This window comes from Prionailurus bengalensis, chromosome A1, assembly GCF_016509475.1.
Source record: "Prionailurus bengalensis isolate Pbe53 chromosome A1, Fcat_Pben_1.1_paternal_pri, whole genome shotgun sequence".
In the NCBI taxonomy this organism is placed as follows: domain Eukaryota; kingdom Metazoa; phylum Chordata; class Mammalia; order Carnivora; family Felidae; genus Prionailurus; species Prionailurus bengalensis.
Window position 1 is genome coordinate 140,484,964 of NC_057343.1, and position 27,420 is coordinate 140,512,383.

Genomic DNA, 27,420 nt, shown 5'->3' on the forward strand with positions numbered 1-27,420 from the left:
GGCCACAAATTATACCTCACATTCTTTTACAACATTAGCAAAAATAAGCTTAATTAGATTAACTTATTTTTTCACAATGTCTTATTTTTGTAACTTAAAAATTTTTTTACAAATCTAATCCAGCTTTTTTGTAGGATATTTCAAAAGAAGAGTACTGACTATGGATCACAGGTTTCTGGATTTGTTTTTTTTGTTTTTTCAGGCTTAAGATTCCTCATGTAAATGATACCATGCAGTATTTGTCTTTGGCTTATTTCTCTTACATTAGGCCCTCGAGCTTCATCCATGTTGGTGCAAATTGTAGGTTTCTAATGAACAATTCAGAATTCCATCTAATAAGTTAGCCATTATAAATACAGCAAAAATAAATGGGTATATGAAATAAACCACCTTGCTCCTGTGTCTATAAACAAATACGTGGTGAAATCAGAGCTATTTTTAATAACTTACATTTAATAACACTGATTATATACTTTTTAATACCAGTTTATTAAGTGGAGACAGAAAAGTACGTTCAACAGAGAGAATATACTTTAAATAAACATTCAAGTTATATTATAATGCTTCCTCTCCAAGAAATAAACTTTGAGTGCTAGAAACTGATTTTATAAAATACTGCTGAAATAAGCAGGTCAATGTCTGGAATTTAGAACGAGTCTTTGTTAGATAATGAGCTGCCATTATTATTTAATGTCACAATGTGTATTTTACTCATATGTCTTTTCCTGGAAGAAACTTTCACTTTCCAGTAATTACACTGCTTTTTAAAAACTACTCAATTAGATAATTATTCTTGTTATATACTTAGTTATTATATAACTTTAGAAAGTACACTTAATCCAGCCAACCAGAAAAAATATACTACTTACACTTTTCCTTATTGCCATTAGTATTATGCAAGAAGTCTCCATCGGAACGTGTTGTAGGAAAGTCATCTTCATCATCTTCTACCACTAAAGAAAATATATTTCAGGATATTAGGATTAAATAGAAAACCAATTTATTCTTATGTTCGAATGAAGTCAATATATTCTAGATTCTGTGAGTACAAGACCTTATTTACCCTTGTATTTTCAAAGGTTGTCAAGGTATGCCCAATAAACATGCTGTGCAATGTCTTGAAATACATTAGAAAAATTGTACCCATTCTCATTTGTGTAAGGGATAACATTGAGATATGAATTGTTTTGCCCTTTAGTCATCCTATCCCTTCCTACCCAGCTTGGGGTTGGGGTGATTTCATAAGTCTACCAGAGGCCTGCAAGGGCTGAGCAGGACTGTAAGAGAGTAAGTTACATGCAAAAGATACCTTAACTTGCCTCTGGGAGTTCTTAAATTTACTATTTCTGCATGTGTAGGGAATGACTTACAGGTCATGACAACAAAATGACTTACAGGTGTGATATCAATTTGCATTCATCCTTATGTGTCTGTGCCTGGACATTCCTTTTAACTTACTAAGTTCCAGAAAAAACAGAATCCCCTATGTTCTCCTTCTGCATACCTTTTTGTTCTATGTCCTATCCCTTTTTCTACTAACATACTTTAATCCACTGTATTATGTATTCCACTCTTAATGCAAATTTATAAATCTTATTCTCTGCTATCACTTTTTTAATGGCTTCTTTCTTTTCTTTTTAGGTACTCCCTTTCTATGTAAGAAGTCTTCATTCTAAATTAATGTTTTACTTCTTGTCTGTATCTCTTTACATCAGGAGTAACTTAATCCTACAATAAACATTTCATCTACTTTAGCTCTCTCTCTCCAATGGATGTAGAGCCCACTCCTGTTTATTATTCCTCCCTTAAATGGTAATAATCACCATGAAAAATAAGTTTCTTCTGTACTGCCATTTTCTAGTTATTAGGCTATTTCATTTTTTCATCACTTAAAAATTTTGCTACGCATCTATAACAACTTTTTCAAATCATAAGCTATTATCTACTAATACCTACTATTCATTTCTACCTAGCAAAGTAATATCAATACCTGACTAACATTTTTCTTTTCTATGTCCATCATTCCTATAGACGTCAATATTCATATTGAAGCCTCTGCAGGCATCTTAGTCCCAAGATTCATCAGATTCCCAGATTGTGTGGATCTTCATCTTCTTGTCAATCATTTGCAAATATGGTCAATTCTAAGAAGTTCATTAACACAGCATATTGCTCTGTTTTTAAATCAGTACTTACCATCAAACAAGATCCTGACCTTGACGCAATACTACTTTGATCAACTGTTCTTAAATACTACTGAAAGGTTTGTGCTTCACTTATCTCACTAGAATCTATTTTGGGTTTTGTATCTCTAACCATCTAATAGCCTAGTACCACCAAACAGGGATTTTCAACTTTATTTTTCTAGCGCAACACTCAATATAAAATTGATGAAAATAAGAGCTGTTCTGGCTAAAAGAGTGGCGTTCCTCTTTTCCTTCCCAACCAAGCACTCCTTGTCCATTGTTGAGCTACCTTTAAGGGATGTGTGACATGATTTAAAGCTACTGTCCTAATATAAATCCCCCATCCCAATCAGACTGGTTTTCCTTACTAACATTCAAATCTATTATGCTAAATTGTATCTTTGGATCTTGCACATTCCTGCTTTCCCTATCCCTGCAATAATCTAAACGAACCACATTAAAAACAGCAGCTATTATTTATTGAATTGTTGCTGTTATGCACAGTTCTAATGTATGTATATTCTCACTTAATTCTCACAATCATATGTGCTGGATATAATATTCACTTTATAGCTGAGACAACAGATGTGAAAAAATGTTAAGTAATCTACTTCAAGTCAACAAACTAACAATGAATAAAAGAGCAAGATTAATAGAAACTTTCCTTTAATGTGATACATCTATCTTCTTTTAAAATCAAACACTATGTTTAGGGTAGAGATAATGTTTTCTACTTCTGCAAACCATACACACACACACACACACACACACACACACACACACGACTTTAAGGGTTAGTTAAATCCTACTGAAGTATGTGTGGGAATGTGGGTGGTCTGGCTAAGACTGCCTAACTAACCATTCTGATTAAATATTTTATATAAAAACACTGAACACCTAAAATAAATGAGAATTTGCTGTTATCGTTTCAATGACACACTTAAAAAGCACAGTGATTCTTAAAATTCTTTAAGCCATAAAAACACTTCAAACCAAGAATACTCTACCCAGCAACGTTATCATTCAGAATTCAAGGAGAGATAAAGAGTTTTCCACACAAGCAAAAGCGAAAGGAGTTTGTCACCACTAAACTGGCCTTACAGGAAATGTTAAGGAGACTTCTTTAGGCTGAAAAGTAAGTGTGTTAATTAGAAACAAGAAAATATATGAAAGAATAAATTCTCATTGGAAAGGTAAACAGAGTAAAGGTAGTAGATTAATAACATATAAAGCTAGCATGAAGGCTACATGACAAAGTATTAGAGCAATCCACTACCTACAATCCGCTGTTGTCATATTTTGATAATTTTTATCTATTTATTTAGAGAAAGATAAGAGAGAACGTGAACAGGGCAGAGAGGGACAGAGAGAGGGACAGAGAGAATCCCAAGCAGACTCCACACTGTCAGTGTGGAGCCTGATGTGGGGCTCAAACTCACAAACTGTGATCATGACCTGGGCTGAAATCAAGAGCTGGATGCTTAATCGACTGAGCCACCCAGGCACCCCCAAGGTATTGATAATTTAATGAAAGATCCTTAGATTCAGTTCAGCAACTCTGATCTACAAAGTAGGAAACTATGGTCCATGTCCTTATTTCACTTTTACCCAGCATGAGTTCTTAAAAATATCAGTATTTTTTATAATAGCATTTATAGGGAAATCAGTTGTTATGGTTTGAATTATGTCCCTGCAACATTCATATGTTAGAAGTCCTAACCTTCCATACCTCAGAATGTGACTGTATCTGGAAACGGGGTGTTCACAGAGGTAATCAAGTTAAAATGAAGTCACTAGGGTGGGCCCTAATCCAAGACGACCAGTGTCCTCATAAACGAAGGAAATTTAAACACAGGCACTTATAGAAGGAAGTGTCTTCACAAGACAAGGGAAGAGACAAAGGGAAGAGACAACCCATCTATAAGCTCAGGAGAGAGACCTAAAATAGATCCTTCCCTCATGGCCCTCAGAAGAAACCAATGTTGGTAACAACTCATCTCAGACTTCTAGCCTCCAGAACTGTGAGAAAATAAATTTCTCTTGTTTAAGCCACCTAGTCTATAGTACTTTGTGATAGTAGCCCTAACAAATTAATATATTAGTCTACCACTGTTGCTATTTATTCAAACATGAATAGCATTTAAAATTATTTTTCAAAGATTCTATACAACCTGGTTATCACTGTATCCCAACGTCTAAGCCTTCCATTATCACTTTTGTCCTCGAAATGTTCTTTACTACTGATAAGATCATTTAAAAATAAATAGATCAATTCTGTATGTATTCTCTTTTTGTTGAAAGGGCTATTTGCAAGCAAATGAAAGATGATGTGTAATGTTTAGTTTGATAAAAAAAGATATACACACATTTTTCTTGAGGAGAAACACAAGTTGAAGGGCCTTTATTTTTATAGAAATAAATATCAAATGTTAACCTAAAACTTAAAGTCTATGAAATATAAAGAACATTAAGGCTACTTAATTTAGATAAAATTAAGTACCTAAATTAAGTACTTTATGAGGAATATGGGTTTCTGCTTCTGACCAACATAGAAGAAACAGGCTACCCTCTAGAATGAAACTAAAAAACTCGAAAAACTACATGAAACAATGGTTTTCAAGACATTGGATATTAGGCCACAAAGGACAGTGATTCCTGAGAGTCAGGGAACAAATAACATGAGCCCTATGACTGCTCCAGGTTACTGTTTTGGGAGAGTTTCCAAGCTCTAGAGTAAGGAGGAAACCAGGAGTCTGGCAGACTCTCTAAGGTGAGAAGGAACTGACAGTACAGAGAATCAAAGGCAACTGGAATTCACAAGGCAGATGACTGGAGAGGAGAGGCCCGTACAGAGAAAGAATTCTGGAGATCAGCAGAAGGTCCCTTTGAACATTCAGTAGAGTACTGTTAGCACATACAAGTGAGGGAACTATAGAGGCCAGGGAAAGAACTGTATGAAAAAATTCCAGGGAAAAGTATCCAAAACCTACATGGTACAGGGAAAAGTATCTGTTTCCAAATCACGGACTGGAAAACCTCATAATTCACAGTGTACTGGTTAAAGAACACTGAAAACTCTTGCCTCAGTAGTGGGGAGAAATTAAAATACATAACTGTAAGGTTCTTATACTATGCTTGGAAGTGGCATGTTACTTGAAGGTAGTTAAATGTACATACTATGAACCATAAAGTAGCCACTAAAATAACGAAGAGTAATAGCTAAAAAGTCAAAGGAGGTGACAAAATTATTTACTAAATACTCAATCCAAAAGAAGGCAGAAGGGAGGGAAAAGAATAGAGAGAACAAAAAGTATCAACTCAGATCAAACACATTTAATAAGACCAAGAAATGAAACCTTGTCAAGCAACCTAGTTATACTGGGAATGAACATGGTGCTATTTAGGAATACTGAAGGCATTTTTGTCTTCACAGCAAAGTAAAGGAACAAATGAAGAGCAGATGTTAACAACATCAGTAATATCTTTAGCAGTAACAAAGAAAGAGTAACTTTAAAAACTTACACGAGTTAACTTAAGATCATGTCTCTTAAATTAAAAAATTCACTAAAGATTATTTTTAAACGTCTATGTAGCTCCATTATTGATTTCTTCTTCTATGAGAAAAAAGCCAGAGGAAGGGAGGGGGAGAGAGAGAAGTGAAGAGAAAAAGGAAGGGAGAAGAGGAGGAGGAAGACAGAGGAATACAGAGATCAAATGATTTCAGATTTAGAGGATTTAACATAAACATGCTTCTCTGTAAGACTCATCAGGGGGTAATTTTTTTTTTTTTTTAAAGTTAAGCTCTAGGCCTAACGTGGAGCTTGAACTCATGACCTGAGATCAAGAGTTGCATGCTCTACCAACTGAGCCAGCCAGGTGCCCCACAGGGTAAATTTATTAGACGTGATCATGTGAAATACCCCATACTACCGAGATGATAGATATATTTTTTAATGGAATAAAGAGTTTAAAAACCATGTAAAAGTCTTCAATGGCATCTGGTTTGGGTGATCAGATTAATTAGGATATGTTAATATAGTATACAAGTTATAATACTGAAATCTGTTACACTGGGGGTTTTCAGCAAGTGACTATAGTTACCTTTATCACTTAAAGACATTACCCTTTAAGATCAAGAAGCTTTAAATCCATTCATTCTCCAAGTAAAAATAGTGGTAATAGCCTAATTAACCTTTATCCCTTTGAAGTTCATCCTTGGAGACAGCATCAGCACAGGCATCAAAGTACTTCTGTAAAGTATCAACTTGTCTACACAGGATATCTCTAAAGGTTTCCATTTCAGCCAGTTTTTCACGTAAACTGTGACCTTTCTGCAAAACACACAAAGTGGCGAGGTAATCCAAGTTAACAAAACTGGAATTTATATACTCCTATGATGTTTCATCACCTTTTAAAGTCTACATCTTATTACTGAGGGGATGGGGTAGGGAGAGTTGTCAAGTTCAACGTAACACTCCCAGGAATAGACTTGAACATGACTAATTAGTGGCTTGACAGTGATAAGCCTGAAGGAAGTAGAGAACAGTTAAGTCTGACAATGTGCTAATATAACATTTAGTATTTTCAAATTAAACACTGTGAGGAAAAATTGTGAAAGACTTTGGGCAAACATATTACTCGGTGACCTTTCAAAGGAATAGTGAGTGTCATCTACAGAACTCTTAAGAGAGCGTGTTGTTTGATCATATAGAATTTAATTTCGTTGCACTGGAGTTATTTTACAACTCTTTAAGTAGTAGAAAACTGAGAGCAATGTAAAGTCCACAGAGGTGCAAATTAATTTTGTCCAGTGAACACACTTGGTTACTAATCTCTGAACAGAATATATTTGCATATATTAACAAAATCATTTCACTGTTCTTTACATTCTGCTTTGAGCCAATTTTTTTTACATCTTAACTCATTAATGAATGAAATAAAATCTGATATGTTCATTTTATATTTGTAAGAATCATGATTTTGCACCTTAAAAACCATAACAATATGAAATAAGTTACATTGTGGAATATTTCTTTCAAAAACCTATCAAGTTCTTTTCACAACACTCAGTACTCAATTTATGCTGCCCTATAGCATAACAACAAACCTTGAATGAAGAGGTGGATGTTGCAGAATAGCCACTTGCTCCAGACACCAGTGACACCATAGAGCCATGTCGACGCAAGCTGGATTCAGATCCATATCCAGATTCGGTCTAAAAAGGAAAGTAAACTAAGTGAAAAAAAAGTTAAATAAAAAATACTTCATTATTACAAGAAAAAAAAGTTGTAACTGTGAGGTAATGGGTGTTAACTAAACTTATCGCAATATTCACTTCACAATACATATATATCAAATCATTACTTTGTACACTTTAATACAATGTCACATGTCAATTATATATCAATAAAACTGGAAAAAACACTTAAGAGCAAACAAAAGTTTCCCATAAATAAATAAGGTGATTGTAACAATAATTAGCAATTTGAGTCCACTCAAGAAATACAGGTAACCCAATGGCATAAGTAATGCTTTTCAATTCCTAGTTGCCATTTAATTGGGAACTTTACTGAACAACAACTTCATGTTGGGCTAGTGGGCTAGGAGGGTTAAATAACAGGAAAACTACCTTGAGTAGTCAAATTCAGAGACAAAGTAGAATAGTGGTTACCAGGGACTAGAGGAAGGGGGAAATGAGGAGTTGGAATTTTACAGGCAGAGTTTTTGTTGCAGAAAAGGAAAAAGTTCTGGAGATGGATGGTGATGTTCGAGATGGATGTACTTAATGTCACAAAACTGTACACTTAAACATGGCTAAAATGACCAATTGTTACATGCATTTTACCAATAAAAATTGGACAGAACAAGGATAAAAAGATGATGATAGGAAAACTTTCAGTACTATTTCTTTATAGGTGAATCACTTATCCCGACATAGCTCAAATACAACTGTCTCAGTGAAGCCTTTCTTATTACACCAGGCAGTGCGTCTCTGTATTCTCAACCATTCTAGAGCATGATTACGGCACTCAATTAAAATAGTTTTACACTTTGTAATTACGACTGGAGTTGGAACTTCTAGAAGAAGATTGTATCTTTAAAAAATTTTATAGTAACTTCAATAGTTCATAACAGAAAGAAAGTTTCCAATTTAGTCAGTCTGTTAAGTAATCATACCATGGAAGATAATTAATTGAACTCCTGGATATTTGGGTACAGTTAGATTCCGTACTGTAGTACTACTTGGGGTTGGCATTCCTCAGAGCACCAATTTTCACTCTTCTTATAACAAAAGCAGTAATAATAATATATACAAAGGAAATGAACATTTGAAAAAAATACTTCCAAGTACCTGAAACCTGCTCAACTATTGGATTTCTGATTACTTTCTATTGTTATTTATTTTTTTTTTTAAATTTTTTTTTTCAACGTTTATTTATTTTTGGGACAGAGAGAGACAGAGCATGAACGGGGGAGGGGCAGAGACAGAGGGAGACACAGAATCGGAAACAGGCTCCAGGCTCCGAGCCATCAGCCCAGAGCCTGACGCGGGGCTCGAACTCACGGAGCGCGAGATCGTGACCTGGCTGAAGTCGGATGCTTAACCGACTGCGCCACCCAGGCGCCCCTCTATTGTTATTTTTAAAAAGTACTATGGATAATTTTAGTCTTAGTCACAAAACTTAAGGTAAAAAAATATCTAATCATTTCTGGTATCATGCCTAGTAGCAACATTTAGAAGGTTTTAGAAGTCTCAAGATTAAGACTAAGGAATCACTAAAATTAAGCACGATGTATTACAGAAACCATTTCTACTGGCATTTTTACATCCTCTGTGCTCTAGCTCCCGAAAATCCAGTACATTTCCTATATACCTATTGGTTTACCCAAGACATTATTCTAACTGAAAAACATTCTTTTAGGTATAAGAACATTAAGTTTTTATACTGATTTAATTACTAAATTAAATGTTTGTGTTATTGTCTTTATGTAAATGATACTAATACTAGTTCAAAACATTTCCCAGTTCAGTATCACTTCATTTAACCGAAGTTCATTATTCTAGGAAGAAGATGGAAAAGGAGGAAGAATGAGAAAGGAGGAAGAGGAATCCAAAATCAAAAGAGTAAAACAGCTCATGGAAAAGAGAAAAGTACCTTAGGCAAAGAGACTAGAAACTTATCCATGTGAAAACCTCTTAAAATTCAAACTTCCAGTATATACTGGTTGCCACACAAAGTGAAATTATCATACTTCAATAATGGTCATTAATAAAACACTCTGTGAAATATACTGCAATATGTTCTTAACTATGAAGTTACTAAGAAATTACATATAAACTTAAGACTGCATGGAATCAAAGCTCTTCTCCAAGATTTACATACATCATCCTAACACAATTCCATACCTCAAAGCAAAACAGTGTTTTAGTGATGAAGCAAAATATGTATTTTTGTGCCAGGAAAACTATTCATGAAACTTTATGTAAAATTGTACCTCAAGAAAATTGGTATTTTTTTTAGAAGATAAAACTAATCTATGACAAAAGAAAATAGGCCAGGGAACGGGGGGAAATGGTTACAAAGAGGCACAAGAAAATTTGGGGGTACAGGTTATAATTGTCCAAACTCAACTGTCCATTTAAAATGGATACATTTTGAGGCACCTGGGTGGCTTAGTCAATTAAGCTTTCAACTCTTGATATCGGCTCAGGTCATGATCTACACAGTTGTGATACCACGAGCTAGCTCAGTGTGCTCTCTCAAAAGTAAAAAAAAAAAAAAAAAAAAAAGGAGAGGTTTGAAGAATGTAATTTGTACCTTAATAAAATAAAAGAAGGTAAGCTTGTTTCAGTATCACAGAATCCTACCAAAAGAGAATTCTAACAATCATATAGTTTACAAAAAATAAGACTTTTGAAATAATATCCTAAGCTAGGTTCTTTACCTAAAATGGCTCTAGCTTCTTCTCCTGTCTTTTGATAATAATGTTAACTTTCTAAGGGTGGTGTTTCTACACTTTAATTGTATTGGTTTGGTAAAGGTTTTCATTCAATTTCAATACAGAAGACTGGGGGCGCTTGGTGGCTCCGTCAGTTAAGCGTCTGACTTCGGCTCAGGTCACGATCTCACAATTTGTGGGACCTCACACTTTGGGCTCTGCACTGACAGCTCAGAGCCTGGAGCCTGCTTTGGATTCTGTGTAGTCTCCTCTCTCTGCCCCTCCCCTTGTGCTCTCTCTCAAAAATAAAATAAACATTTTATAAACAAATAAATAAATATAGAAGGCTAGAATTAAAAGTGAGAGGAACCTATAAGACTAAAAATATAAGGTACTCCATAAGTCACTTATCTCAGACAACTATGCGTTATTCATTAATAAATAGAAATTAATCTGAATTGCCTGTTTAAATACAAAACCCTCTTTTGACTTACAAAAAAATTTTATAATATTAAAATAGATTTTGGATGTTTATTTGTAAAATATTCAAAACCAAACAATTTGAAATTTAAATAAATCTACCCTCTCCATCCAGTTGCATTTTATCAATGGGTCTTAGAGGAAGTAAAAACTGCTTATTTTTAAAAGATCTTTTCTTTTAAGATCTTGAAACAAAATAGAAATACAACAAAGTTTTTCTAAAAGTACCTTCACCATAAAACATACCTTTTATCTTCTTGTCTATTTTTTCAGGTTCCACTATTTCAAAACAAGTAATATCTCCTCACAACTAAGACGTGATAGAACAGAGACTCCACTGTAGCAATATTGATAGTGTTGTACATTTTAAGTAATGGATAGTAAATGAATGTGGAGGCTGCGAGTTTAGTGTAACTGTATTTCTACCTCTAATAAAGTTTCACTTAAATAAATTCCATTATGAATTATATAAAATCATTCCAATGAAAAAGAAATATACTAAGCAATTGCGTGGTTATTCATTTTAAACAATGGAGATTCATGTTACTCTATTTCAGTTAATAACTGCACTAGGATAAATTTAAATATAAATAAATGTTTAACAAATATACATACAAATACACACACACACTCACACACAAATGAATCCTCACTGTTTAAAATCTAGTCATTTTGGAAATGCTTGTGATTGTACAATGATACTGACATTGCATAAAACTTCTTAATGGTATACACCACAGCATTTAGAGTAATTTTATGACAGCCACAAAATGGACCAAATCATCTTTGGGAATCACAGAATAAAAATTGGAGAACACTCTCATTACTTTAAAAGAATAGATTCAAGGGATGCTTGGGTGGCTCAGTTGGTTGAGCATCCGCCTCTTCATTTTGACTCAGGTCAGGATTCCAGGGTCATGGGATCAAGCCTTATGTCGGGCTCTGAGCTGTCAGCTGGGAGCCTGCTTGGGATTCTGTCTCTCTCCCTCTGTCCCTCTTACCCCACTCGTGTTCTCTCTTTCTTAGATACATGAAAAGTGAAAAGCAAAAAAAAAAAGGGATATTTTCAAACTGTATAATTAAGCCTGACTGCCTTTCTTATTCATGTGATGTGGCTCTGATTTAGATTTCTCTAAAAGCATCTAATCTATCACCAAAGATATCAATATTTTAAAAACATTTGGTCATAAGTGCTAAAAATATTTCTAAAGGAAAAGGTATAGGGGCGCCTGGGTGGTTCAGTCAGTTGAGCGTCCAACTTCGGCTCAGGTCATGATCTTGCGGTACATGAGTTGGAGTCCTGTATCGGGCTCTGTGCTGACAGCTCAGAGCCTGGAGCCTATTTCAGATTCTGTGTCCCCCTCTTTCTCCGCCCCACCCATGCTTGTGCTCTGACTCTTTCCGTCTTTCAAAAATGAATAAACATTAAAAAAAATTTTTTAAAAAGTTATAAAACTATTCTGAAAAGGGACAATGTTCCTGGCATCTCCTTTGTCTTCCCAAGATATTCAGTTTAAAGGCAGCAATACTCATCCTGAATTTATAAGGTATGTTATTTGAAGGTGATGTGGGGTGAGGGAAGAAGGATGGAAATGGGGAAAAATTACTTTATTGTCACAACTGATATTCTGTTAAATGTTCTTAAAAACTGTAACATGCTTTTAAAATCTCATTGGTATGATTGGGAAACTTCAGAGGCATGCTAGCTTTTTCTTAATGTCACTTACTTTTCCACAAGAAATATAAAGTTGAGCTTAATTAAAACCTCTAATCACCAATATATATTTTGAAAACACAAAATTCTATCTAAAATTAATAATGCAGAATTCATATATAGTTACTATAGGAATATTTTCCTTTCAATATATCTGCTTAAATACTACAATGAGATCACACCTTTATTATAATATTCCTTTTTATTAACACCACACACACACACAAAAGTCCCAAAACAAAAACAAAACGCACTCTTTTGGCCACTAGATGGGATCAGTAGCATTTTCCAAGTAGCAGTACACTTGGAAAACTGAGGTTACTACTGGTCAAAGTACAATAGTAACGTTTAGACTAATTCCTTTATGTGACCTTTACCTTCTGTATTTTCACTTTTTGAAAAAACTTAAAAGCATAATAAATTAAATCATATAGTTCAAAGTTATGAATTTAATAAAACACCAGAAAAGCCTAAAAACTGATTTGAAAAGAAAACTCCCTCAAAGACACAAATTTTATGGTTTGGCTTAATCATGTGGGAGATAAACTTACATATTCTCATTTTGTACAATCTGTTCATCATCCCATCTAGATTCCAAAGGCCGTGGTTAAAAATCATAGCAAAAAGGCTGACTTATTTTAATAGCACCTGCCTTTTGAAAAGCTCATTCTTTTTCCTAGTAACACTCTCCAACAAGAAACACAGCAAAGAAATTTAGACAAATTAAGTAACTTCCTCATGGTGTCAAAAACCATCTAGTTATTAGTGGCAAAGTTCCCCCTAACTCCAACAACACTGTCTCTTTCCATTTTAATTACGGAGAGAATATACAAGACTAATATAAAAACAATGGAGCATTTTCTAGAAATTAAAATTCTGAAACCCATAGTAAAACCAAGTAAGCTTGCTATGCTATAAACATCCACACATCTACCTTCAATACTATTTTAAAGCAAACCACGAGAAGCAAGACACTATTTAACCAAAAGGACTGTGATTTAAAATATCATTTAAGTTGCAGTGGAAACAGTTTTATTCTTGTCTAAGTCAACATAAACATATTATTTGAGATAAGAAAATTTGGCAGAACAATTTCATGTCCGTAAATATTAAAATCTCATCCATTTAGACTTTCAAACACTGATGGACCCCCCTGAAACAACAGCGGTCTCCAGAGTAACAAGAACACAGGATAAGAGAAGACAAGGCTCTAGCATCACTGTAACCACTAGACAACTACACAATCAGTTACTACCTTCTTGGGCTTAATTTTCTAATGTTTAAAATGATATGAGTAGTCTAGGATCATAATTCTCTGTGCCAAACCTAAATACCAAAACTTAGGCTAAAAATGTACATATGCAGTGGAGGCCAAATGTAAGGCCAACTGTAATTCCTTTTTGTTGAACCAGACGGAAAGATGTAACACAATTCATCAATTTAATGTACCAGATAAAGAGAGGTTCAACCCACCCTGATTTCCAGGAATTGTAGCACTTCATGAATCAAAGAAATTTTAAAATATATTAAGAAAATGATACCACAGAGGATTTTTAACATATTCTGGCTGCCTAAATCCTAGCAGCCCTCCACTAAATACTATTTGCTTACTCTCAAGATATTTTTCTCAAATAATACTGGAAAATAGAACATTTGCTCAGATTAGTCCTATAGACCTTTTTCTTTTCAGATCCTAGTCATTCTTGTATCATAATTTAAAAACCAATATCAAGGGCGCCTAGGTGGCTTAGTCAGTTAAGCGTCTGAATCTTGGTTTCAGCTCACGTCACGATTTCACGGGTAGTGAGTGGTTAGTGAGTTCAAGCCCTGCATCAGGCTCTGCACTGGCAGTGTGGAACCTGCTTGGGATTCTCTCTCTCTCTCTCTCTCTCTCTCTCTCTCTCTCTCTCTCTCTGTCCCTCCCCTGCTCATGCTCTCTCTCCCTCAAAAATAAATAAATGAACTCAAAAAAATAAAAATCAGTATCAAGTAAATGATTTGAAGGTCATTTATGGAACCTGGTTATTTATTTTGCATTTTCTTCTGCTGGAACATGAGATGAGCTTTCGTTTACAGAAATATCTAAACATGCAAAGGGTTGTACTGAAATCAGACTGGAGGAGTTAACCAGGGCCTTATCACATGCCCTAGTTAAGTGTTAAAAAGAATGTTAGAGGAACAGAAGAAAATAAGACACTGCCTATTACAATCCCCCAAAATGCCCAAATACAATATGGTACTATAGAAATAGAGGGTAACAACACTCTCTTCTTGACGTTAGAACTTCCTTTCTTGCACTTAGAATTTCAGGCTTTAGATTCCATAACACATCCTTATAGCTAAAGGGGAAATTAGTAAGGTACAAAGTACTTCCTCTGTAGCAAAAGCTGTTGACACAACCAGTGATGCAAAAGATGATTCTAAACAATTGTGACACTCTGAAATTCAGACTTATCTTAAAAAATTTTTTTTCTCCTTCCTTTAAGAGAATCTGGAGGTCCAAGTGTCTTTTTTTTCTCAGTGACATTAAAATGGAGGTGAGAAATAACTAGATAGCTATCAAATGAAGCTGTATAAATGAAGTCTGTTAAATAATTTTTCCACTCTAGTTTTAGAAAACAAGTACCAAGTTTTAGAAAACAAGTAGAGAGATCTTTTTTGTTTTTCTTTCAGAGGAGGGCTGATGAGAGTTGAGTAACTTTCTAAAAAATGGATGTTTTAGATATTAATTCCAGAGAGCCACCTTGGATAAATTGTAACAACAACAGTAAAAGCCAATATTTAAGATACTTACTTTGTACCAGGCATCATGCTAACACTTTAAGTGCATTATCTCATTTAATTCTTTCCATAGCCTATGTGAAATAGGTATTATTAGTATACTCATTTTACAGGTGATTTTATTTATTGTCTTCAGAGTCACACAAATGGGAGCCAGGATTTAATTCCAGGTTCAAGAGCCCATGATGTTACTTATTATATGCTATATTGCCTCAATATCCAGAGACTTTGCTTCTACTTCTTTCAAATGTATCCCTTTTTCTATTTTCCTATTGCTATTCCCTAGTTCTGGCCAATGAGAGACTCATTTGGATAAATTCTCCAGCTTTCTAACTACTTTCAAGTCTTGTTCCTCTTAAAATCCTTTCTAGTATAACCAGAGTAGTCCTTTAAAAATAGATATCTGATTCTTTACTTCCTGTTTTAAATCCTATTTGGCTTCCTATTTCCATAAGATCAAGTCCATACATTGCCTATAAGGCAATGTTAGAGGGAGAAATAGAATTACTCTAAACGACTATCAGTATCCATAAGCATTTACTGGCCATTATTTAAAATGTGTTATGTCAGAATTGCTGTAATGGAGTCTTTTGTTCTAGCATATCTTTGTCGTAAGGAGATATCACCCGTTTTGAAATAGTGGAACCTGAATTAATAGACAAGGAAATAAGTGTGCTTCACAATGAAAAAATCTTTAATAATACTTTATAGTATTTATATTATATCATAAATGCTTGATAAATGTTAACTAATATATTTCTTCTTCACCCCCCTCACACAGGAAGGATATTCCTTTATATCTCTACTCCAAAAACACTTAACAGGGGAGAATAAATATAATAAATAAAAAAAGAAGCTAGCAGCAAATGTAACAAACTTATCAATACTACTCTTTAACTTTCTTATTTTATAGTTTGCCCTAGAAAAAAGGGTCATTGCATATCTTCTTTCAGAAGGAAGTTCCACAGGCACAGGATATAGAAGTCATAATTCTATTTTTTTTTTTCTCTAAGTGCAAAGAGATGACAGTGGCAAAATGACTTTTTGAAGCTCCCTTAAATGTCCCAGTAAGAGAAAAAAGCAGATTTTCAATGTTTAGTATTTGCAGGTTTACTGAAATGTTAAGAGTATAGTTAGCCAAGGAAACTGAACCATAAATTCTCTGCAAAGATCCTGAAAGAAATACATTCACATAAAACAATGGTAAGCAAATGAATGTTCTTTATTATTCTGAAACTTTGGCCTCAAACCTAAATTTTCTAAAGAAGGTAGCATTCCTTTATTAGGGGTTAAGGGAGAAATCTAGATCTATATCAAACACGAAAAAATACACATAACTTATTCCTGGATGGAGGAAAAGCAACAAAACAGTATATTATCATTTAAGTACAAATATAAGTCTGTACATGCAAAGGAAGTATCTGAAGAATGAATAGTGGTCATTTCTAAATGGCCTAAATATTCATTTTCTTTTTTGTAGTTTTCAGTATTGTCCATATTGTTTGAAGTATTTATAGTAATCAAGTATCACTTCTACAAAAATAAACACAAAAAAATAAAGTCACAGAACACATTTTTAATGTATCTCATTTAAAAAGGGTCAAAAAACTAATAATACTGGTAAAGTTGCAGTGAAATGAATACCCACAAATTCTACACATGGAATGTACATTAGTGCAATCCTTTCTGAAAGCACTTTTGACAACAGATATCAAAAGTGCTCATATCCTTAAACCTAGCAATTCTACCTCTCAGAAACTATTATAAAAACACAACTAACCTGCAGAAAAATGCTTTATGTAGGAAGGCAGTAAATACTAAATGCAAAAACCAAAAAAATCTAGAGGCCTAATAATATGAAATATATACTAAAATTACAGTACATTAAAACACTAACAAAGCTATATTGTAAGAAAAAAATTGTACTAGATGGAAAGGAAAACAGGATAGAAACTTTATCTCCATAAGGCTTTGGTGAGGGCATGGGATGTAAACACAGAAGGTAGTTTTGTATTTTTTTTCCTTATAATGATTAAGTATTACTTTAAAAATTTTTTTCAACGTTTATTTATTTTTTGGGGGACAGAGAGAGACAGAGCATGAACGGGTGAGGAGCAGAGAGAGAGGGAGACACAGAATCGGAAACAGGCTCCAGGCTCTGAGCCATCAGCCCAGAGCCCGAAGCGGGGCTCGAACTCATGGACCGCGAGATCGTGACCTGGCTGAAGTCGGATGCTTAACCGACTGCGCCACCCAGGTGCCCCTAAGTATTACTTTTAAAAACCAGAGTGGGACAATAAAATCTAATCAACAGAACTATTCTCAGGAATGATTTTTAAAGACTTGAATTAAATGATGACAGTACATAATTACTCCTTTATCCCTCTACAGACCAAAGGGATGCGTCTGAAAAGAAAAAGGGACTAGAAAATGAACAGTGATAAAAGCATTCCTACCAATGATCATAGCTGGTCTGTCAAGGACATGGACGTTCTGTGACTAAACACTGACAAAAATGTTTTCAGCTAGGATATTCATTTACTTTGCTACCTATTCTTATTGTTTCTAACCCAAAGCTATACTTCATCCTTCAATTCCAAACCAACACAGAATATTTACCAGACAATAAAGACGACAACGTAAGCAAATCTTTTTTAGGCTATTAGCTAAAAGGATTTATTTAATGAAAAGAGCAGTTTTGTGTTCTTTGATTTTTTAAGAAATATTTTCTCCCAGATAATGTCCAATATATTCAGCAAGTAAAATCAGAGAAGTTTTCACTGATGTCAATATGCATGAGCCATGCCACCCACTATTACTTTTCTACATCAAACACAGAAAGAACAGAATCCAATCTGTCTTGGTAACTGTCAGAAATCTTCCCTCCTGATTAAATAAAAATTCAAATATAATATTGAAACACTGTAAAAAATAACTTTTGTAGCATAAAGTCTCATTTTAATATTTTCTATAGTAATGATATAGAAGTTACTGAACTCTATATTAACTGACTCCTTTAGTCTTTCTTATCTAAAGAAACATTTTCAAAGCAAATTAGAGACTAATAAAGGATAGAAGAAAAAGCTGAAAAGTTAATAGTATTTATGTAAATTGTTAGTAGTAAGAATGCGGCAAGCATTATAAAAACTTGCAAATTTGGTAAATGCCATACAAAATTATAGATTACAGTTTCAGAATATTATGTGTGTATAACTGCCAATCAATCCCACCCTACCCAAAGCACATGTAAATATGCAATTAATTATAAATGGACCAAGAGTGGCCAGTTCCTAGAAACCTAGAGTGAAGAGGCAATCAGATTTATTTAAGATATTTACTTTGAGGAATGTCAAGAGATTCGGGCAGTTAGGAGTAGGAGCTGAAGCCAAACAGAAGCCAAACAGGAAAAGGTCATGACAAACCAACAAAAAGAAACTAAGAGTAGGATGGGAGAACAAAAGTTATGAATAAACAGGAACTATGAAAGAGGGAGAAGAACAGACTGAAACTAAGCTACATTAACTATAGGTGGGGAACAGGTGATGGGACAGTAACAGTTTTGTGAATAAGAGCACTCAGAGTTAAGTATACAGATCCAATTTTCTTTGTAGGCAGGGCATTCTAATTTTTCTTGGTTCATGGCAATATTCTCATTTCTCAAGGTTAACATGAGTTGACCTTATTTCCTGTAACTTAAAAAGCTTAATTAAAATGAATGGACCTATGGTCAATACCTATGGGATCTTTTCAAATTTTCAATATTTATCTGATCTGGACAACTATGTTCAGCTTTAGCAGATGCTACAAAAGTCTCCCAAAGTGTCTGCACCAATTTACACCTGTTACTCTACATCCTCACCAACACTTAGTATTAAGTCCTTTTTTCTTTTTATTTATTTATTTATTTATTTATTATTATTATTGTTGTTGTTTAAGGTCACCCTGCCTGGCGGATGTGCATTTCCCTGATAACTTAATGGCATAGAGGACCTTTTCACATGTTTATTATCCATTTGAATATCCTGTTTTATGAAATGCCAGCTCCAGTCTTTTGGATATTATTTTTTAAGTTTACTTATTTTGAGAGAGAAAGAGAGAGAGAGAGAGAGAGAGAGAGAGAGAGAACACAAGCAGGGAAGGGGCAGAGATAGAAAAGCTCAAGCAGGTTCTGCACAGAAACCAATGCAGGGTTGAATCTATGAATTGTTGAGATCAGGACCTGAGCTGAAATCAAGAGTCAGATGCTTCACTGACTGAGCCACCCAGGTGCCCCAACTATTTTTGTTAAATTGAACTGTAAACTCTTCTTACTGATTTGCAGGGCTCTCCCTGTCTTTTTGACATAAATGTTGTCAAGCTAGATCTCAACTAGCTACACAGTTAATGTGATTAGCTGCCTAAATATCTTCTTTTTTCCCTGATGTAAAATCCTCTGATTCCTCTTTTACCATCTAGGTAAAATATAAACACCTTCCACAATTAAAAGAGCATCGCTAAAAATTCTAAGTTAATGACATTCCCTCTTTTCTGTATGATATACTTTACTGAATATTTAGAAATCAATATTTAGAATTCCATCATATGGAAATGCAAACTGCAAATGGCAGCTCAGGTGAATTCAGCTTTCAAAAATTCTAGGTAACAAAACCTTACAAAGTTATTTTGAAAGCCCTTGGCAATTAAGTTATTTTTTATTCCAGAACACTAAGAATATTTAAGAGGGTTGGTAGTTTGTTTTCCTTGATTTCACCTCAAACCTCAAAAGTGCTGGCTGGTAGTATCTACATTTAGGTGTTAAAAAAATTATTAACCATGTATGGATTATCACTGCAAGCAATTTAGCGATTAATTCACTGGTAGGAACTGACCAAAGTCTTGACCTTAATCCAGAGACATAAGGAACTTTTTTTTTTTTTTAATTTTTTAAGTTTATTTATTCATTTTGACAGAGAACAGAGCTCATGAGTGGGGGAGGGGCAGAGAGAGGGAGAGAGAATCCCCAAGCAGCCTTTGTGTACAGCCAGCACAGAGACCGATGTGGGGCTTGAACTCACAAACTGTGAGATCATGACGTGAGCCAAAGTCAAGAGCCGATGCTTAACTGACTGAGCCATCCAGGCATCCCGACATAAGGAACTTCCTCTGCTAGTTCTTTGTAGTTCAGTTGTGATCCCAACCACTTGGGTTTTTCTACAGCTTATACGAGAAAATGACAGACCTTTGACTACTTCAGCAGCTGCTAAATTTGCACTTCTCTTAAAAATTAAAACTTTTTGGGCGCCTGGGTGGCGCAGTTGGTTGGGCGTCCGACTTCAGCCAGGTCACGATCTCGCGGTCCGTGGGTTCGAGCCCCGCGTCGGGCTCTGGGCTGATGGCTCAGAGCCTGGAGCCTGTTTCCGATTCTGTGTCTCCCTCTCTCACTGCCCCTCCCCCATTCATGCTCTGTCTTTCTCTGTCCCAAAAATAAATAAACATTGAAAAAAAAAATTTTAAAAAAAAAAATTAAAACTTTTGAATGTTAAGAGAAAAGTAAAATTTGATTCCATCTTATTCCCTCCATCACTATGGTATGATGCAAACAGGTAAATGGAGAACTAGTAATCCACCAATCTCATGAAATTACTTATATAAAGAATACACCATGGGTGCGTGACTGGCTCATTCAGACCTTGGGGTCATGAGTTCAAGCCCCATGTTGGGTGTAGAGATTACTTAAATAAAAACAAAACAAAACCAAAAATAGTCGTTAAAAAGTTACATTTGCATTCTTAAGCCTTTGCCAAGTAGATCAGATTCAAAATGCAAAGCTAGGTTTATATGATAATCATTTATAAAGCAGACAAGTATAGAATCTCCAGTATCTGTTAAGAACTTTTTCCGCTATTATAGTTCATTAAATATGGCAGAGATAGTATGACTTTACATGACCTTGGTATTTAAGAAGTGCTAAGAACAGGTGTATTCTATCATCTAGCTAGTTTTAAATAGTTTCCTAATAAGCGTATGTCAAATTTAAGACAAAAGAAAGTAAAATTTCAAATAAGCAGAAACTGCTCCTAAAGATAGAGAAAAAGCACCAAAATCAAGCTGACCATGAGACCGTACATAAAAAAATATTTAATTATGCCAAATAGCAACACAGTTTCTAAGAGATCTTCAAACGGAGTCTTGGGTATCATTTAGGTGGCTCAACCATGAGCACATTTCGGTAAGAAACTTTTTTCATACTCCATCTCATTTCAAGTAAAATGTGTAAGTTCTTTTCAAAAATTGTCTTCCATCTAATTTCCTCGGAAATCCCTAAACTTCTCAGACTAAGAATAAGCCTTTCTTCTGAAAGTATTCAACAGAACTTCAGATATGAATTAGTGGGCCTTCACAAAAGCATAGGAATAAATCAGCAAACATTAAATTATGGAACTGCCTACATGCAGATTCCCACTACAGAAAATGAACATCTGTATAATCATTACCATTTGGATTCTTCCTGCTTAACTATGTTATCTTCCTATGACTCCTCATGTTTTGGATAATTTCCAAAATGTGGGAAAGGTCTGTGTGGCCCCTGATCACCAACATTTCAGATCTACTAAGGTTTTTCCCTCATGGAAATAAAGGAATGTCATGACTACCACAAACAAATTATCTGAGCCAAAAAGCGTAACTTTTTCAATATGATTCTTAAATCTGCTAGTGCCAGCGGAGCCTTCCTGCTAGTTTTTTTTGAGGTGTGGGGTGGTACGGTGGGGCAGTATACTCATTTCACAGTAAGAAACTGTTTAGTTAAAATCATATTTATTGCAATTGTAGAAGATCCTAGGAATAATCCTATGACTCTTTTAGATAATACCATCAACAGACAGCTTATCACATTTCTTTGAGAAGCTAATTATGCAGAAAATGTTCACAGAGGCCCTTTGATAATAGACCTTTGATAATAGACCATCCATTTGATAATAGACCATCCATATTAGAAAAATGTTTAATCCAAATAAAAATAACACCTTATCTTTACCTTCATACAGCTTTTAGTCTTCAAATAATTTTCATGAACACCATCTCACTTGACCTCAAGACAATATGAGAGATGGCCAAGAGATTAAAAAATTACAAAAAAACTTTGTCTTTAAAAATCATTTTACTTAGTAGTGTCTCAAATCTTACGAAGAAATGCAGAATATGAATGGACTCCACACAATATTGCACACTATTGCATAATACTCCACACTATTGCAAAATAAAATTACTGGTCTGGTATACGTATGCCCCTTGGTATACTTTAAACCGAAGTAGATTCTTCAAATATAAGAATGAACTCAGGAATATCTTTCTTCCACAGGGGCTACTGTCTAATGTCACACCGAATTATGCAACTAACTTCCAATATAATGAGAGCATTTAAATCACAGAATCATCTTTCTTAAACTTTTCTTCTAGTAAGCAAGTTATTCTGAAATGAATACCAAGGAGAACAAAACAATAGCAGAGAATATAGAATGTAATGGATTTCTATTCTAAGATCAATCATGAAGAATGAAAGAAAAACAACTTCAAAAATTCCAAATTTCCCCCACAAAATTTGTTTTACAATACTGTAAATTGTTTCAACTGGAAAATTTATGTGCTCAATGCTTTGCTGATTCCTACAAAGTTGTGTATTTGAGTCTTTAGGGGAGCTTATGGTCTAAAATACACACAAGAGATATGAAGAACATATAAAAACTATGGGAATACTGTGATTCAAGAAGCCCAATGATTTAAGTCAACAAAATATATTCTACATAAATACATATTTATAAGGATGGCAGATGTGCTTGTTGGCTAAAAAACTGGTGCTCAGGTCAGATAGACCTGGACCTGAATGCTGTGGCTCCTTCACTGATTAGCAATTTGACCTTGGACAAGTTACTTAATTTGTTTCAATTTCTTAATCTATAAAAGTAGGATAAGAATCTTACAAGACTATGAGAGTAAAATGAGATAACGTGTACAATGTTTATCACCATATCTGACACACATTAATCCTCAAAACTGTTAGCTATCACCACCACATTGCTGAAGAAGTCCTGTAAGAATTTTTGGTGTATGTGAGCGTGTGTATGTGTGTGTGTGTGTGTGTGCACGTGTGTGAAATGGATTGATACACAGTTATTATAAAGAGTAAAAGGGCTACCTGGGAAGGAAGGAACAGAAACCTTTAATATCTTCCAGATAGTAAAAATTACTAAAGCCTGTCAGGAAAGCCCTAACAGAGGCCCAATAGCAAGAAAAGGCAATGAAGGGCCATCTGATGACATCAGAAGAGAAAAAGGCCCACTCTTCCAAGTGTTCTGTGTCCTCACAAGGGCAGGTGGTGAAATGAGGAATTAACTGTAAATTGAACTGAATGAGCTGGAATGATGGGAATTTATCAATTCTGAAGTACTCTTGGTTTATCATGACTAGGCTACTTTGCTTGCTTGATCATTTTGTTTTGTTTTTGTGCGGGTGGGGAGGGTGATGTGAGGGGGAAGGGATATATACAGCATACTGTCATCTTTCCTCCACTAAGTAACTTGTCAAGGTCACACAGTTATTATATAGTATAAGCAGTAGTGCCAAGATTCAATCCCATATCTGTCAGACCCCAGAATCCACTGCTCAAACAGTAACCAAATAATACAATGCTCTTTTTGAGAGCCCATGGGCAGAAAGATGAATTCGTATTTGTCTTGCATATATATGGCAGTAGAACTCAAATGATAAACGGATCTAATCTGCAGGAGGTGAGCTTATGGGAATGATTTCCAAATACTCAGTCTACCAATGGAACTGAGTGAAAGCAGAATCAACATAAAATTGAATCCTAAGCATCCAAGAACTAAAAGGTAGTAGAGTCTCATGCAAGTTACTTAAATTTAATCTAAACCTCCATTTTCTCTACTGTAACACAACACTTCCCTCACCTATCAGACGAGCAGGGAGAATATAAAGCACATGAGTACATAATGCAATCATTAATACTCGGGTGATCCTCAATAAGTAGTAGCTCCTATCATCATCAACATGCGTTAACAATTTGATATTAATTTTGAGTATCAATATAACAATGCATGCTAAAATAGTAAAATTACTAAATTTAGGTTCCGATATGTAATATTCTTTGGTAATGGTGAAGAATGAATTAGGAAATATATCCTCATTACCTCCCTGTTTCTGGTCTACAGAAAAAAACAACAAGAAACCAAAAAAAAATTTGCTGTTATGTTTGGAGATACCATTTGAATTTTTTCCCTCCTATTAGTTCACTAACTCAAACAATTTATTTTTGGAATTCATATTCAATTTAAATTTTCATTGATATGTTGCTTAGTTGGCATATATCACATATTTTATATTAAAAAATTATATATATATATATATATATATATATGCTTATTTATTTACTTATTTATTTTTAGAGAAAGAGCACGAGCATGGGAGGGGCAAAGGGAGAGGGAGAGAAAGGATCTTAAGCAGGCACCACACCCAGTGTGGAGCCAGACAGGGTCTTGATCTCACGACCTTGACTGAGGTCAGGACCTGAGCTGAAATCAAGGGTAGGACAATGCTTAATCGACTGAGCCATCAGGCTCCCCTACACTTAAATAATTATTAATAAAAATCATAATTAACAATGATTTCTTCTTGTCTATGAATAAACTATTTTTAGAAATCAGGAAGAAAAAGTCTGCATAATGTATCTGAAATCTTGCTGCTGAATCTTTTTTCTAAAAACTTAAAGTTCACCAAAAATCTGTTATCTCAGCTTAAGTCACACTGCACTAATAAAACTCAGATTAAACCTATCCATTGTTCAATGATGCAAAGAAATCAATGATACGGAAGAAATATATGCTTTATGCATCCTTCTTCACTTGTGGAGAAAATACAAAATGGGAACCTGCAAAGAATTCAGGTTCAGCTTTACTAAGAAAAACAAGCAAAATAAGATATGCTTAAAACAGAAAAAAAAAATCCTTATAATCAACTAATCAGTTAATCAACTGATTAAGCTTTTAAAAGTCATCTCAGTTAAAAATATAGAAATTAGTTCTACTAAATGATATCTTTAATCATTAGTAAAAGGGTTGGCCCTGATTAAATACACAAACCACGCTACTCTCTTTATGTGCATACACATTTAGCAACTCTCACTGAATGTAGAATACTTCAGTCAAAAACAACAGGTATAATTTAGTAAATTTAGTTGTCACTCTATAAAGCCCTTTCTTTTTTACTGTCATAAATGAGAAAATATATCAGCCACTCTGGTAAGTAATCTTACATATTTTATCTCATGTATTACTTATACACACCAAGAAGAGGTAAATTATCATGCCAAAAGTCACGTATGTCATACACAGCACAGGATGTAGTGTTTGAATCGAGGTCAGCCTGGATTCAAAGCATTCAGATTCTGGGATTTTAGCTCACCTCTTTTTTTATATAATAGAAAACTATTAGCCATTTTTTCAATTTTTAGACTCTTTTCTGAATAATATAATAACCAACATTCACACGATTTTAAGATTTTATTTAATTTTTTTACATTTATTTATTTTTGAGAGACAGAGAGAGACAGAGTAGGAGGCAGGGAGGGGCAGAGAGAGAGAAAGAGACATAGAATCCGAAGCAGGTTCCAGGCTCTGAGCTGTCAGCACAGAGCCTGACACAGAGCTCGAATTCACAAATGGTGAGATCATGACCTCCGCAGAAGTCGGATGCCCAACTGACTGAGCCACCCAGGTGCCCCTAAGATTTTATTTTGAAATGATCTCTACACGTAACTTGGGGCTTGCACTCACAACTTCGAGATCAAGAGTAGCAGATTCTTTGGACTGACCCAGCCAGGCACCCCAACACACAAAATTTTAAACCAGTTTTCAACTAAAGCTAAAACAGAGAGGAAAGAAATGGGCATTACAGCCAATTTTCTTTATGCCAGGAAAAATTTATAATCAATAATCAAGAAATAAAAGCTAATGCATGATTCATACCAAAAAGAATGCCTGTCGTACCTCAAATCAGACAGGTTCTTCTTGTTTATGTGTGTGTGCATGTTGTATGTGTGCATGTTTTGCATCTGTTAAGTGACCAAAACAGGTGTTTCAACTACAACTCTGTGAAACCCAAATAAACAAGTACAGACAAGTATGCAAAGCACAAAGTTCTCTTAAGTCACACTCAGGAATAGCATTGTGAATTTATACCTTTCCCTATTCCTTGTTTTATCATAATATACTGAATTCACTAATGCTGCAGATTTATTAATATCTACTTAGTCTACTTACCAATTATTATTCACAGCTTTAAATTACAATGTGGCTTATACATTTACCTAAGAAAGGCTTTCTAAAGGTTTATTATTAGATGGCTTCTTATTTACAAAAATTAAGTGATTTACAAATATTTACACTATGAATTTACCCAAACAGCTATAGAGGACTGCAAAAATTAACATGTAAGTTTCTAAATATTAGGGTATTATACCCAATATTATTTCAAAAGTCCTTTTATCCAGATCATAAAAGAGGCATTAACTATGAAGCAAATCCTAAGTATAAAAATCAAGAATATGTTTTATTTTAAAAAAGGCATATTTTTTTTAATTAACAATTAAACACATTTGTTGGGGTGCCTCTCAACTTGCTAGATGGGGTGCTACCCGACTCATGTATTGTTTAACGAAGTCAATTAAATCTTCAAAAAATAAATAAAAATATTTGTTGTAGCAAATTGCTTCAGAACAACTCAAGTGTTAGAAATAAAATTAGTTCAAAAATTTATAGGGACGCCTGTAAGCGTCTGACTTCGGCTCAGGTCATGATCTCATGGTTTGTGAATTCGAGTCCGGCATCGGGCTCTGTGCTGGCAGCTCGGAGCCTGGAGCCTGCTTCAGATTCTGTGTCTTCGTCTCTCTCTGACCCTCTCCTGCTCACACACTCTCTCTCTCTCTCTCAAAAGTAAAAATTAAAAAATTTAAAAAAATTTACACCTGTACTGCTTTAATCTTTACCACTCAAATATTGTTCAACTTTTCAATAACACGTTACATTTAAAAACTTTTTAAAAGAATTACTACCAGTCTCTTGCTTAATCCTTCATGGATGGATAAACATTGGAGACCCTACCTTGTGCTGTTCGATGGCATCTATCCATTGTTGTCTGTGATCTGGATCCTGAGCACGAAGATACCAAACGCTATCATTTACACTAATATCAAATCGACATTCATCAAAATCATGAGGCTGTGGAGAAAACAGTAGAAAATGAAAAGCTAGTTATATTCTTAGAAGT

At 34.6% G+C, this 27,420-nt stretch overlaps 1 protein-coding gene across 2 annotated transcripts in view; it reads right to left on the reverse strand.

Moving 5' to 3' along the window:
• The window catches only part of CERT1 (ceramide transporter 1), a 105,053-nt gene that overhangs the window by 39,943 nt on the left and 37,690 nt on the right, over nt 1-27,420 (reverse strand). For both annotated transcript variants that reach the window (XM_043592244.1, XM_043592237.1), the window contains exons 4-7: nt 27,255-27,371; nt 7,294-7,401; nt 6,379-6,517; nt 870-953 (exon numbers count right to left, since the gene is read on the reverse strand). In XM_043592244.1, coding sequence (XP_043448179.1) covers nt 870-953; nt 6,379-6,517; nt 7,294-7,401; nt 27,255-27,371 — 448 coding nt within the window. The remainder of the gene's footprint in view (nt 1-869; nt 954-6,378; nt 6,518-7,293; nt 7,402-27,254; nt 27,372-27,420) is intronic.